Source organism: Camellia sinensis, chromosome 10 (assembly GCF_055761805.1).
Source record: "Camellia sinensis isolate YWXY chromosome 10, ASM5576180v1, whole genome shotgun sequence".
In the NCBI taxonomy this organism is placed as follows: Eukaryota; Viridiplantae; Streptophyta; class Magnoliopsida; order Ericales; family Theaceae; genus Camellia; species Camellia sinensis.
The window spans coordinates 63,712,216-63,726,326 of NC_138970.1; the positions used below are offsets into that span (position 1 = coordinate 63,712,216).

The 14,111-nt window shown below is 34.6% G+C and overlaps 1 protein-coding gene across 2 annotated transcripts; it reads right to left on the reverse strand.

Moving 5' to 3' along the window:
* Window positions 1-2,755: 2,755 nt before the first annotated feature.
* On the reverse strand, window positions 2,756-13,818 carry LOC114268208 (peroxisomal membrane protein PMP22). Of its 2 annotated transcripts, XM_028209326.2 has the most exons (5): window positions 13,517-13,818; window positions 13,321-13,419; window positions 13,083-13,184; window positions 12,597-12,672; window positions 2,756-2,899 (listed from the first exon to the last, which is right to left on the reverse strand). In XM_028209326.2, the coding sequence occupies exons 1-5, from the start codon at window positions 13,586-13,588 to the stop codon at window positions 2,886-2,888; spliced, it is 363 nt and encodes a 120-aa protein (XP_028065127.2). In that variant the 5' UTR covers window positions 13,589-13,818; the 3' UTR covers window positions 2,756-2,885. The 2 variants fall into 2 exon arrangements, with proteins under 2 accessions (XP_028065127.2, XP_082747658.1); XM_082891532.1 differs by lacking the exons at window positions 12,597-12,672; window positions 13,083-13,184 and having other exon boundaries at window positions 13,517-13,816.
* Window positions 13,819-14,111: the final 293 nt, after the last annotated feature.

The window sequence follows — 14,111 nt, forward strand, 5'->3', positions numbered from 1 at the left end:
CGCCTCAGTCTCCTTTCGACATGGAAGCGTGATGTCTGCAACGCTAGTGGGTACGCAGAAGTTGGAAATGGGCTCGTGTTACTGCTAGTATAAGTGACAAGAACCCTAGTGTCAACAGCAAAGCAAAGCAAATAAAAAATTAGTGATGACACCAATCAACACTAGCAAAGCATATTAAAAATTAGTATCGATGTTAGTGTTAACATTAGCAAAGCAAATAAAAGATTATTATCGACACTAGTGTCAAGTGCTAACACTAGCAAGAGTTATTAAAAATTAGTATCAGCACTAGCAAATCTTATCAAAAATTAATGTCGACACTAGAAAAACTTATCAAAAATTAGTATTGACACTAACAAATCTAATAAAAAATTAGTGTCAACATTAGAAAAACTTGTCAAAAATTAGAATTGACACTAACAAATCTTATCAAAAATTAGTGTCAACACTAACAAAACTTATCAACACTTGATGGGAAATTGATAAAACTCAATTTTCTATTCAACTATGATCATTCTCTTAAATTACAAATTAAACTCATCCCGAATTTGATCCCTTAACCTTGCTCTCTTATGCTCAGATTGGTAAAGAGTTGGTGGATAAATTTAGTTGAGTTGTTATTTATTAAAGGGGCTGAGCACACAAATAGTTAAGAAATCAATTTTTGGTTGCATTTTATTATGTAAGAGGACTAGCTAGCAGCAGCGGTAATAAAAAAAATTTCCAAAGTTGCGGAGCAAAGCACTGAAACAGGACTAAAATAAGGGTAATGATTTTTTAACAAACAATGGTAAAGTTTGAAATAGAGTTTGGATTACTTTTTAAAAAATTAATATTTTAATCTCTTGAATCCACAAAGGTTGGTTAAATGGCTGGCTACAAATAACTTTTAATACATGACTTCTTTCACAGTTGTGTTAACAGCTCCATTGCATGAGACAAATGCAATAAATTTTCACTAACTTTTCATAAATTGCTTCAAAACTCTAGCCAAATTGTAAAAAATACAAAATAAAAAATGATGTAATATTTCTTTGGTTTGCCATCATTGAAAATACCAAATTTGAAAGGATAAACTAATTTGAGCAAATGAAGCTTCTACTAAAAAACCAATTTTTGATGAAATCTACAAAGCAAACCTGAGAACATTTCACTACAAAAAAATTTCTTTTTTGCGACGGTAAAACGCCGTCGCAAATACCTCAAATGCCGTCTCAAAAGGTTTTTTGCGACAGTAAGTGGCTTTTTGCGACGACAAGTGGGGGGTCACAACAAAGGGGGTTGCAAAAAGGTTTTAGCGACGGCATAACGGAGTCACCTTTTTTTTGCGACAGAAAAATTCTGTCGCAAATACCCCAAATGCCGTCTCAAAAGGTTTTTTGCGACGGTAAGTGGCTTTTTGCGACGGCAAGTGGGGGGTCACAACAAAGGGGGTTGCAAAAGGGTTTTAGCGACGGCATAACGGCGTCACTTTTTTTTTGCGACGGAAAAATTCTGTTGCAAATAACGCGTGAAAATCTGAGTTTTTTTGAGACAGCACTGTGTTGCCGTCGCTAAAAAGGTCTTTTGCAACGGAAAAAAATACTGTCGCTAAAGGTTTATTTGAGACAGCACATGAGCCGTCGCTAAAGGACTATTGGCGACGGCAATAACACCGTCACTAAAGGCCTTACGTTTCAACCAATTCCCTATCTTTTGCAACAGTAAAGGTGCCGTTGCAAAAAACCCAGATTCAATTTTTTTTTTGAGACGGTGTGTGCTGTCATCTCAAAAAAAAATAAAATGTATTAAAGTTATTAAAAATATGAAAATAACCTGTATTAAATGAAAAATAACTAAAACAAAACCGATAATTACATAATAATATAAATACATACATAAACAAAAGTTGGCGCATAATGAAAATTCATAATGTTGTTCCATTCATAACAATACATAAATAAAAATTCATAACAATAAAAATTATCCCACTACATAATGTCGCATAATACATACATAATGTTGTTCACAAATCTAAATAACGTATCAAAACCAAAAGTTTTCGACTTGATTCTTCCGTGGGTTACAAAAACAAAAGTTGATCATAATCTTTACCCGTCCGCATTCCACAAGAAGCAAACTGCTACTCAGGAAATATCTGAAAATAACAAAATAAAAATAATTAATGACAATATAATTGTGTTAATATTTTAATTACAGAAAAACATAAAAAATTAACTACTATATAATTACAAAGATAGTTTAGGAAATAATTTTGGCTAGATAGAAATCCGGCCCTAACTCCCAAACCGGAAACCCGATCGGAGTCCCGATAGAAATCCGGCCCTTTACTACATGCTGGTATAAACTTCTAGATAGCATCTTTTCATTTTTCTCGAAGGCCCCATTTGGTGCATGGAAATGTATGGGGAAGGCAGAAGGAAAATCTGATATTAGTGATGTTTATACGACACTTCAACAAACACAATCTCATAAGTGTTTTCATCCATCTTAACTTCCTTAAGTATTTAAAAGTAATAACTATAGATCCATTAGTCAATAATTTCCATACACAGTATTCATATTATTTACTGTGGCACACTATCAATGATTCTTAATACTGTCAACATGTTTTGGTATGCTCATTTACTTCGACTCCGGTACTAGTAAAGGGCCTAATTTGTGGAACTTAATTCAAAACTTTAACAATGGTCCAGGTCAAATTATGACACACAACCATATCACTTCTGCCTATAAAGGGATCACAAACTCACCATTTTCATTTAGCTTCAGCAGCAGTTGTTCCCTCGGTGGGAGAGCACACATTCCAGCATAAACTGCTGTCCTGACTGCCCATGTATGGTATGGTGCACAAACTTGTGCATAAGCTGCTAAGGCTACTTCTTTTAAAGAGCAATACCTAACAGAAACACACAAAAAAAAAATTCAAATAAATGAGATTTTGTTGCCAAGGAGAAACAAAAGCAAAGATTGCCATAACCAGGTAAATGATGACAGAGTCAGAAACCATCAACAAAATTCAAGAACAAGAGTTGATCTTTGAGTCTAGTAAAGACCAAATGCTTTGCATAAACCTATGAATAAGAAATATATCTTGAATATGAAGTTTCTTGGCATGCTTTGTGTTGGACAATCTTCACTGTATTTAAAAAGATTAAATTCTGTTGTGTACAAAACAACAACAAGAATAAAAGAAATAGAGAAAAGGAGAGAATATGTTTGATTACAAAAATCAAACTCAAAATAAAAATAAATAAATAAAACCACAGATTTTATTTTGTTACAAAACCAAAATTAAAATCTGATTAAATAAACAAATAAAAACAGAATTAAATTAAACAACTTACTTGGTTAATTTATATGAATAATTTTTCTGATCAAGTCCAGTGTTTAACACTGTGTCCTTAAGACAGATTCGTCCTCTCCACGGTGCTTTCAGAATTTGGACGTCTATCTCCCAGGATGAAATGATCTACCACAAACAATAGCAGCACTACAAATTGTTTGCCTTACGAACACACTAAGTGTTTATACTCTCTCTGACAAGAAAAATAATGCAGCAAAATGAAGAGGAAGTTTGCAGAATTATGAAGGACGAAAATTAGAGTTACAAAATCCAAATGAGGGATGCCCTATTTATAGATGTGAAGGTGGCTCTTCGTTTTGAATTAAACAGGTATGTGGCTCTTGGTTTTGAATTGAACAGGTATCATACCTGTTGGGTTTTGAATTCAAACAGATTTGAATTAATTCAAACAGATAGTAAAACGGGAAGGGCCCTGTTTGGGTGTGCATTAATTCCAAAACAGTTTATTTCTGTTTGAAACCGGGAAGGGCCCTGTTTGGATGAACAAAAAATCCAAACTAATTTAATTTGAATTCTGGATTTTATTTTAATAAAAAATAAAATAAATTCAAATGTTTTTGGCCCAAAAAGATTAGAAGCCCAACCACACACCACGCACCCGCGCCCAAGCCCAGGCCCAGCCCAGCCCAGCCCGCCCGACCGGACGGACGGCGGCGGCGGCGGCGCGCGCGCGCGTGTGTGGTGTTTTTTTGGGTCCAATGGGTCTAGCCCATTTTGCCCATAACCTCTCCCTCTAAAACACTTGGGTACCCCTTGGGGCACACCCCAAGTATCTCACCCTAAGCCTTATAAACCCTTTCAAAACTTCCCACCAAATCAATGTGGGACAAGCCAATTTACATCCTTAAGGAATTTCCACCAAAACTCCATTTCCATGGAGCACACTTTGGCTTCAATTTCCCATTCACTCGGTAATGGTTTTGAGCAACCAAATATACCACGTGAATCACAACGCGGCATAGAACGCGTTACCACTTTGACCCGAGTAAATCGACACTCGGGGCCCACCTAAAAATTAGACCGAACTTAGGAAAAAATTCTGGTTTTATCCAGAATTTTATAACCATTTCCAACAATCCCCCACATGAATGGAATTTGATGACAACGGAAATGCAACAATATGCAGACTTAACGAAAGAGTATAAGTTGAAAATATCTTGCATCAGGATAGGTAGTTTTCGGCTTTGAACCTTCCCTAGTGATAACCTATCGGACTTACTGGCTAACCAATGGACGCGATGCCTTGAATTGTTCAGCCGTTTGTGTAAGCCAAGACAATAGATTTCACACAAAATATCCTCTAACACATCGTGGTTCTCACTGTTGTGTTCATTTTGGCCTTGAACGCACCTGGTTTTCATAAGTGTTTCTAGAGAATTTTAGCCTCTTCATTCTCGTAGAACCGGCCCCAGTTCAGCACTCATATAGGTGATTCTTATTGTGAGTATCTCCTTATGCTCGTCTTGATTTTATGCCTTAATCAAGATATAAGTAATCATTAAAAGCAAAGCTTATCCTTATACCCCTGCAGACAACATATGTTGCAGATATCACTCTCACCATAGGAATGGGTAGGAATTTTAATCCCTTGGTGATTTCTGGCGAGCCATACATAACTTAGTTGTCCCTTTGAACTTAGTTCTTGGGATCTCCAGTCATATAAGTAGGGTTACCATTATGACGACTCTTATGTAATAGGCTTTAATCCCATCCCCTTTGATGAACTATACACTAGCTCTTTTGTCAAACCTTTTGTTAACGGATCCGCAATATTCTCTTTAGATTTTATATAATCTATTGAGATTATTCCGTTTGACAACAATTGCCTTACGGTATTATGTCGACGACGAATATGTCGTGACTTACCGTTATACATGTGATTTTGTGCCCTGCCTATTGCAGATTGACTATCACAATGAATACAAATAGCTGGCACAAGTTTTGGCCACATTGGAATGTCTTCTAAAAAGTGACGAAGCCATTCTGCTTCTTCATCTGCTTTGTCTAAAGCAATGAACTCGGATTCCATTGTGGATCGTGCGATGCAAGTTTGTTTCGTGGACTTCCAAGAAACAGCAGCGCCTCCTAGAGTAAAGACATATCCTGTAACGCCCTCAAAATAATAACATTAATCCCATCAAACAAGACATGCGTTGACGTATAAACAAACCACCTTCTATTATTTATTAGCGTCTCATTACATAAGTATTACATGTTAACATCATAACAAAATGCCCTACGGGCTTACAGCTTTCCAAGTTAACACTTGGTTACAACAAAGAGTACTAACTCGATACACATTAAGCCCTTGGCTTGAAGTTACATGTAATACATCAAAAGTAAAACAACAAAACATGTCCGCTTCTAGCCTCCCAGCTATGTCCTTGGAGGTGGCATGCTTCCTGTACCTGAAAATGATGTTCCCATATAGGGTGAGCCACAGCCCAGTAGAAATACACTAAACCAACCATGAACAATGACTAAAACATTAGCAATTGATAGTTGGTCAACACTAATTCAATCACATAAATTTCATATTTATGTCTTACAACTTATGAGTCTAAGTTACCTTTCATTTTCCCTTTTTCAACAGATAAGCATGTCAGCTCTATCATCCTTTCAACAGATATGTATAAAAACTATATCTCACATTCAGATAAGCATAAAAGCTGTATCCACATTCTACAACAGATATGTATATCAACAATATCCACAGATAAGCATACAAGCTGTATCCACATTCTACAACAGATATGTATATCAACAATATCCACAGATAAGCATACAAGCTGTATCTACACTTCACAAAGATAAGCATATGAGCTCTATCTTCACTTCTCTAGACAAGCATATGAGCTCTGTCTACGGAGTTCATCCCCTATCTCCTCCCAATACCTATCCGGTTTAGAGGTACATCCCCTATCTTCCCCTAAACCGCGGAGTACATCCCCTATCTCCTCCTCTACACATAACGTATACAAACACAAAGGTTCTATATACAATCACATAATACATATAATTAATGTATTCTATCAACCGTCAAGTTCCATGACACATTTCATTGATTAGTTTCAGTTTACTTAATCATCAAGCATTGTCTACAACAATCACGACTATCCTCCACCGATAGCCCAAAGCAGTTATTTCTAAATAGAAAATAAATGCACAATGGATATTCAATCAACATTTCATTCCTTCATTCCTCTCAATTAATTATCCCGATTAATTAAACAATGTAATTAGGTCAATTCCCATAATTAACACTTCAACCCTTAGGTCCCATTTTCATCAATGATTCAACATTAATTCCATTTTCCATGCCAAACATGCATCTAGGTTTATTATGAATAAAACCCCAACTTTTGTAAAATTACACAAAAGCCCCAAACTTTCACAAAATCACCAAACCAAGCCCAACATCTCAAAATACCAAAATTTAAAGACAAAACCCATAGAGAGGAGTAGGTTATCCCTACCTCAAACCCGGAGCCTCAAAGGAGATGAAGATCAAAACCAAAATGCTCCAAACCTCGAAATTTTCTGATTAAAAGGAAGCCCTCGACGATCAACAACTTTTTTGTAAAGGCCAAAGATGAGCAAATCACTCCTACTAGATCAAAACCTAGAGAGAAGGTAGAGTCTAGAGTGAGAGGCTCAACAATGGTGATTTTTAGAAAAGTAAGAGAGAGAAGAGAAAGCAAAAAGTGATTTGAAAAGTCACAATTTCGGGACTTTAACCCAGTCTCCCGCTCGAGCGTAAAACACCCCGCTCGAGCGGCCACTCACAGACTTACGCTCGAGCGGCCAACCTCCCGCTCGAGCGCAGAATGCACTCGCTCAGCACTTTTGCAGAACCAGACCTCCGCTCGAGCTCCCAACCCTACGCTCGAGCGTACAACGCTGCACAGGAAAATACTGAAAGGGTGTAATCTCCGCTCGAGCGCCAAAATCCCCGCTCGAGCGTACAGGCCAAAAATCTGGGCAACTAGTTTTGGTTTCTAAACTCAACCAACCTGAAACAAACCCACCCAACACATCCCATAACTCAAATATGAAGTAAAGAGGATGCAAACAAGATAATAGTCAACTACCAACATCTACAGACACAAGTCTGGATCACTATACAACAAGGGTAAACCCGAGATCGCTATATATCCACTAGTGGATTTTGAATCTTTAGTATCCGATATCCAATTGGCATCACAATAACCTTCGATTACTGCTGGATATCGAGTAAAGTTCAATCCATGACCACGAGTAAATCTTAGATATCTAAGAACTCGAATGATCGCTTTCCAATGGTCTTCTCCAGGGTTACTAGTGTACCTACTCAATTTACTGATAGCATAAGCTATATCAGGACGAGTACAATTCATTAGGTACATTAGGTTTCCAATGATTTGGGAGTATTTTAACTGAGACACTGCATCATCTTTATTTTTTGATAAATAAAGACTGATGTCTACAGGTGTTCTAGCTAAATTCAAATCATCCTTGATAAATTTATCAAGAATTTTCTCAATATAATGAGATTGAGATAATGCATATCCTTCAGATGTTTTAGTAATTTTCATTCCTAATATAACATCTGCGACCCCCATATCTTTCATATCAAATCTTTTGTTAAGCATCTGCTTAGTTGATTTGATCATGTTTTGACTGCTTCCAATGATAAGCATGTCATCCACATAAAGACAAACTATGACATATCCTTGGTCAGTGTTTTTAACATAGACGCATTTGTCACATTCGTTTATCTTAAACCCATTAGTAAGCATTGCATGATCAAATTTTTCATGCCATTGCTTAGGTGCTTGTTTTAATCCATAAAGGGATTTTACAAGTCGACAAACTTTCTTTTCTTGCCCTGATACTACAAACCCTTCGGGTTGTTCCATATAGATCTCTTCATTTAGATCACCGTTTAAGAAAGCTGTCTTAACATCCATTTGATGTATTTCTAAATTAAACAACGCTGCTATAGAAATAAGCATGCGAATGGATGTTATTCTTGTCACAGGGGAATATGTGTCAAAATAGTCCAGACCTTCCTTTTGTCTGTAACCTTTAACAAGTCTTGCTTCATACTTATCAATTGAACCATCTGCTTTCATTTTTCTCTTGAATATCCATTTATATCCAAGAGGTTTAGAACCTGGTGGAAGATCCACCAATTCCCAAGTATGATTCTGCATAATGGATTCAATTTCATTATTAACAGCCTCTTTCCACAAAGGTGCTTCAGGACCTGTCATTGCTGCCTTAAAGCTTTGAGGTTCATTTTCTAACAAGTATGTCAGAAAATCTGGACCAAAGGATTTTGATGTTCTTGCTCTCTTACTTCGCCTAGGTTCATCATTAGTTAAATCCTGTTGGTCGAGACTATTACTAGTCTCTTGTGTTTGATTGTCATTAGTCTCTTGACTTTGTGTACAATCATAAGTTCTTTTCTGTGAACTTAATTCCTGTCCTTTTTTGTAAGGAAAGACATGTTCAAAAAACACAGCATTCCTTGACTCTATAATAGTGTTCACATTTATATCAGGTATATCTGATTTATAAGTCAGAAACCGATATGCACTACTATTCTGAGCATAACCAATAAACACACAATCTACTGTTTTTGGTCCAATTTTAGTCTTTTTAGGAACAGGTACTTCTACTTTTGCCAAACACCCCCACACTTTTAAGTATTTGTAGGAAGGTGGTCGACCTTTCCATAATTCATAAGGAATGCTTTTGGTTTTCTTGTGGGGTATTCTATTAAGAACATAATTAGCAGACAATATTGCTTTCCCCCACAAGTTCTGTGGTAAGCCTGAACTTAGTAACATGGCATTCATCATTTCTTTTAGGGTTCTATTCTTCCTTTCAGCAATTCCATTTTGCTATGGAGAATAAGGGGCTGTAGTTTGGTGAATAATGCCATGTTATGCACAAAATTCATTTAATGGTGCATCATATTCACCACCCCTATCACTTCTAATAAAAATCAATGAATTTTAAAACAAATTCAAGAAAAAACTAAAATAATTATGACTACTCAAGTCAGAATTAATGTTTTGACAAAATTATATCCTTATAAAAATTTTGCCTAAGAATCAAACAATTCAAAAACTCATTTGATTGTATACATTCTTGCAACTCAATAACAAATAAATGTCACTGTCATAAAAATATTTGTGACAGAAGAAAAATAAATTATCTCAACTAATTCAAGAGATACACCCCCATATTTAATAAAATGGTTCATGGTTTAACAAATTCTACTACGTAAGTAAAATAATTATTAATGACATCTCATGTCACATAATACAATAATCAACATAAAAGATTTCTTAAATTACCTTCCAATTAAACGGACCGATATAATTACATACATCTTCATGTTTAAATTTCTCTGGTGTTTAAACACCCATTCAAAATTGATTAGAAATATTCAAATTAACCTGCTTATGTCCTAAGTCGACATAACAATTTATCATTCCAAATCACTTGAAAATATTGTTAAGAAATAACTTGAGTAGATATCATACATGCATATCAAACGCATCAACTAAAAATAATGAATCAACAAAATAAATTAATCATGCACGATCCCATCACTTGCATCATGAAATAAAAGGATTCTCAACTCATAAATAAAATCCAATGCATTTAAACTTTAAACTTCAAAATGACAAAACATACCTTCATTTAATAAGTTTGATTTGTACATAAATAAACAAATTAAATATGCATTAAAATGTTCTTGTGAATATATATATATATATTTTCCGACTCAAGTGCAGAAACAATTCAAGACTATGAATCCACATTGTAATAAAAATAAAATTAGTTTGTAAAACTAATATTTTACTCTAGAAACAAATTCTTCCATGTAAATTCACGATGAACTATGATGAAGTCAAAAGAATTAACACCTTTTCACAAAGGGTTCAAAAATAAGTGGTCTACCAAAAGAAATCATAAGTCACTTATAAAATTAACAGATTGTGACCGAGTCACAAAGGTTACATGATTGATTAACAAAATTAATTTTCTAGTTACTAAAACCAGAAAATAAATTACAATACAAAATAATTTTATTTTCCTTGTTACTAAAACTAGTAAAATAAAATACCGAAATAATATCTGATTACAAAAATCAGAAAACCAAACCATAAATTAATTTTCTAGTTACTTAAACCAGAAAATAAACTATAACACAAAATCATTTTATTTTTCTTGTTACTAAAACTAGAAAATAAAATACCACAAAACTATCTGATTACAAAAATCAGAACAAACACAAAATAATTTTCTAGTTACCAAAATTAGAAAATAAATTAAAACACAAAATAATTTTCTAGTTACTAAAACCAGAAAATAATTATAACAACAAAATAATTTTATTTTCCTTGTTACTAAAACTAGAAAAATAAAATACCACAAGAATTTTCTGTAATACCAAATAATATTCTGAATTGTTAATGACACCAGTATCGTACTACTAGTTGTTGTCAAAGAAAAGAGACAGTATATTACTACTATCTGTCAAATAGCATAAATCACTATTTGTTTTTCCAACCAGAATATTAATTTGAAAACACAGAAAAATAAAATACAATGAAGATACCCAAAAAGGAATCTGTCTTAAGATTGTTGGACAATCTTCACTGTATTTAAAAAGATTAAATTCTGTTGTGTACAAAACAACAACAAGAATAAAAGAAATAGAGAAAAGGAGAGAATATGTTTGATTACAAAAATCAAACTCAAAATAAAAATAAATAAATAAAACCACAGATTTTATTTTGTTACAAAACCAAAATTAAAATCTGATTAAATAAACAAATAAAAACATAATTAAATTAAACAACTTACTTGGTTAATTTATATGAATAATTTTTCTGATCAAGTCCAGTGTTTAACACTGTGTCCTTAAGACAGATTCGTCCTCTCCACGGTGCTTTCAGAATTTGGACGTCTATCTCCCAGGATGAAATGATCTACCACAAACAATAGCAGCACTACAAATTGTTTGCCTTGCAGAATTATGAAGGACGAAAATTAGAGTTACAAAATCCAAATGAGGGATGTCCTATTTATAGATGTGAAGGTGGCTCTTCGTTTTGAATTAAACAGGTATGTGGCTCTTGGTTTTGAATTGAACAGGTATCATACCTGTTGGGTTTTGAATTCAAACAGATAGTAAAACGGCTGGATTTTATTTTAATAAAAAATAAAATAAATTCAAATGTTTTTGGCCCAAAAAGATTAGAAGCCCAACCCAACCACACACCCGCGCCCAAGCCCAGCCTAGCCCAGCCGGACGGACGGCGGCGGCGCGCGTGTGGTGTTTTTTTGGGTCCAATGGGTCTAGCCCATTTTGCCCATAACCTCTCCCTCTAAAACACTTGGGTACCCCTTGGGGCACACCCCAAGTATCTCACCCTAAGCCTTATAAACCCTTTCAAAACTTCCCACCAAATCAATGTGGGACAAGCCAATTTACATCCTTAAGGAATTTCCACCAAAACTCCATTTCCATGGAGCACACTTTGGCTTCAATTTCCCATTCACTCGGTAATGGTTTTGAGCAACCAAATATACCACGTGAATCACAACGCGGCATAGAACGCGTTACCACTTTGACCCGAGTAAATCGACACTCGGGGCCCACCTAAAAATTAGACCGAACTTAGGAAAAAATTCTGGTTTTATCTAGAATTTTATAACCATTTCCAACACTTTGCATGTTTGTTTTCATTCATTAAATATGTTATCTTTGTCCTTGCCTTTAGCTTGAGATGGAAATAGCAGGCAGATGCAAGACAGGAATAGAGCAATGAAATATTTAAACTCATTGAGATAATTAGAAGACTAAACATAAAGCGACAAAACACAAAGAAAGAAAAGAATGACAGCAAGAGAGTAGATAATCTGGTAACACACTACTCAATGTCCAAAACCAAAAATTCTTTATTACATGTAGTGGAGCAATAATATGCATCATCAAAGCACAAATTACATAATCTTGGATAACAAGTTTATTATAATCTTGGATGAGAAGTGGCAACTTCTACGTCTCTACTGAAAGAAAGTTCAATTCCTAGACAAACCAATGTTTGAAATAACCAATCATAACATTAATCTAACTAAATTAAAGATATTGAACATAAAAATAAAAAAAAGACTGCCACTTACGAATTTACCGTGCCAAGCAATTGTTAAACTAATCACATACCTTCAACTACCACGCCATAGTACATCATGAAAAGCATATTGTTCCAAGGAGAAGAAGTCAATTGCTTCAACAAAACCTATAAAAGGAAAAAGAAGTGTTGTGTAATGACCACATGTTTAGAAAAGCCAAAAGCACCTAAATTGGCATGTGAAGTATCTAATACTAAAAAATGGTTAATTACACAAGCACCCCCTAAAAAATCACTGAAGTATCATTTCACCACCCTCACCTTCAAAATTGTACATTTAAATTGCTTGACTATAATACAAAACGGTCTAAATATACCATTTTGAAAGTGATAGCTGAGGGGTGTCCGTGTAATTAACCCCACAAAAATACAAAAAAAATCTACACATGGAAAGTTCGGCACACTAAATGCACAGATGTAAAACAAAATCTCCCCTACTATAGATTTAAACATTTTGTTCGCAAATATTTTACATCACATCTGTCTCACATTATGTGATTTTTAAAAAAAAAATTTACCTTCTTTGCAACAGTTTTGTTGCCCTTCTTTCCTTTGAAGATCAGATCCATCAATTTGTGAAAGAAATGGCCAAACGGTCCCGAATACAAAAGCCCATAGAGCTGCAAATCAATTTCCCAAAAATTTCAAAAACCCAGAAACCACCATCACTAATTTACTCATCAAAACATTTTAAACAAAACCCAAATCAATAAATAGCAAGAAAATTGCACATGATCAGCAAAAGTCAAACAATACCATTAAAAAGAGTACTCTTCTGAATTGAAGTTTTTTCACTCCAGTGATCTTCTGAGCTATTATATCACTACTTCCAATCAAAACCCCAGAAGTAATTGCCTACCCAATTCAAAAAATCACCAAATAAATCACATCTAACAATAAAAAGATCGATTGAAATTATATATATTATTATGGGTATGTGAGAACGACAGACCTTGGTTCTGAGAGGGTTGAGTTTAAGTTGAAGCAGGTACTTGTTCCAACCTTTTTTGACGATCTCAGACATGTTGTGGGATCAATGATCAATGACCTAAAGCAGCTCAAAACTTCATTCACCACATCCTGATGTTGAAGAAAACAACAAACGGAAGAGGAGGCCGACGCTGCTCCTCCTCCTCCTCCTCCTCCTCCTCCGACGTTGCTCCTCCGCCGCTCGCCGTCGATCGAGAGAGAGAGAGAGAGAAAGAGGGGTAAGAAGAGATTAGGGATTTTTGGGATTGAGATTGGGGATTTTTTTTGTTTTCGGCCGGGGGAGCGGGAATGGAAAAAAAAAGGGACGGGAATAAAAAATAAAAAACTAACGTCGTTTAACTTCTTTTTTTTTTTTTCGATGGGGGTTGCCATCGTCAAAAAATTTTATTTTTTGTTAAAAAATATATTTTTTTATAGTTAATGAATTTTTTTAAAAAAATTTCTTTTTTTTTTTTTTAGTTATTAAGATTGAAAATTTATTTGTTTCATTTTTATTTTAATGAAAAAAATATTTTTTTTTATTTGGTAGAAATAGGGGTAATATTTTAATGAAAAAT

What these genes read in the sequence shown, in the direction of transcription:
- LOC114268208 (XM_028209326.2), bottom strand. Translation starts at nt 13,588, where the DNA reads ATGTCTGAGATCGTCAAAAAAGGTTGGAACAAGTACCTGCTTCAACTT. An exon ending in TCAACCCTCTCAGAACCAAG is followed by an intron (nt 13,420 to 13,516) that starts GTCTGTCGTTCT and finishes TGAATTGGGTAG; the next exon opens with GCAATTACTTCTGGGGTTTT. An exon ending in ACAAAACTGTTGCAAAGAAG is followed by an intron (nt 12,673 to 13,082) that starts GTAAATTTTTTT and finishes TTCCTTTTATAG; the next exon opens with GTTTTGTTGAAGCAATTGAC.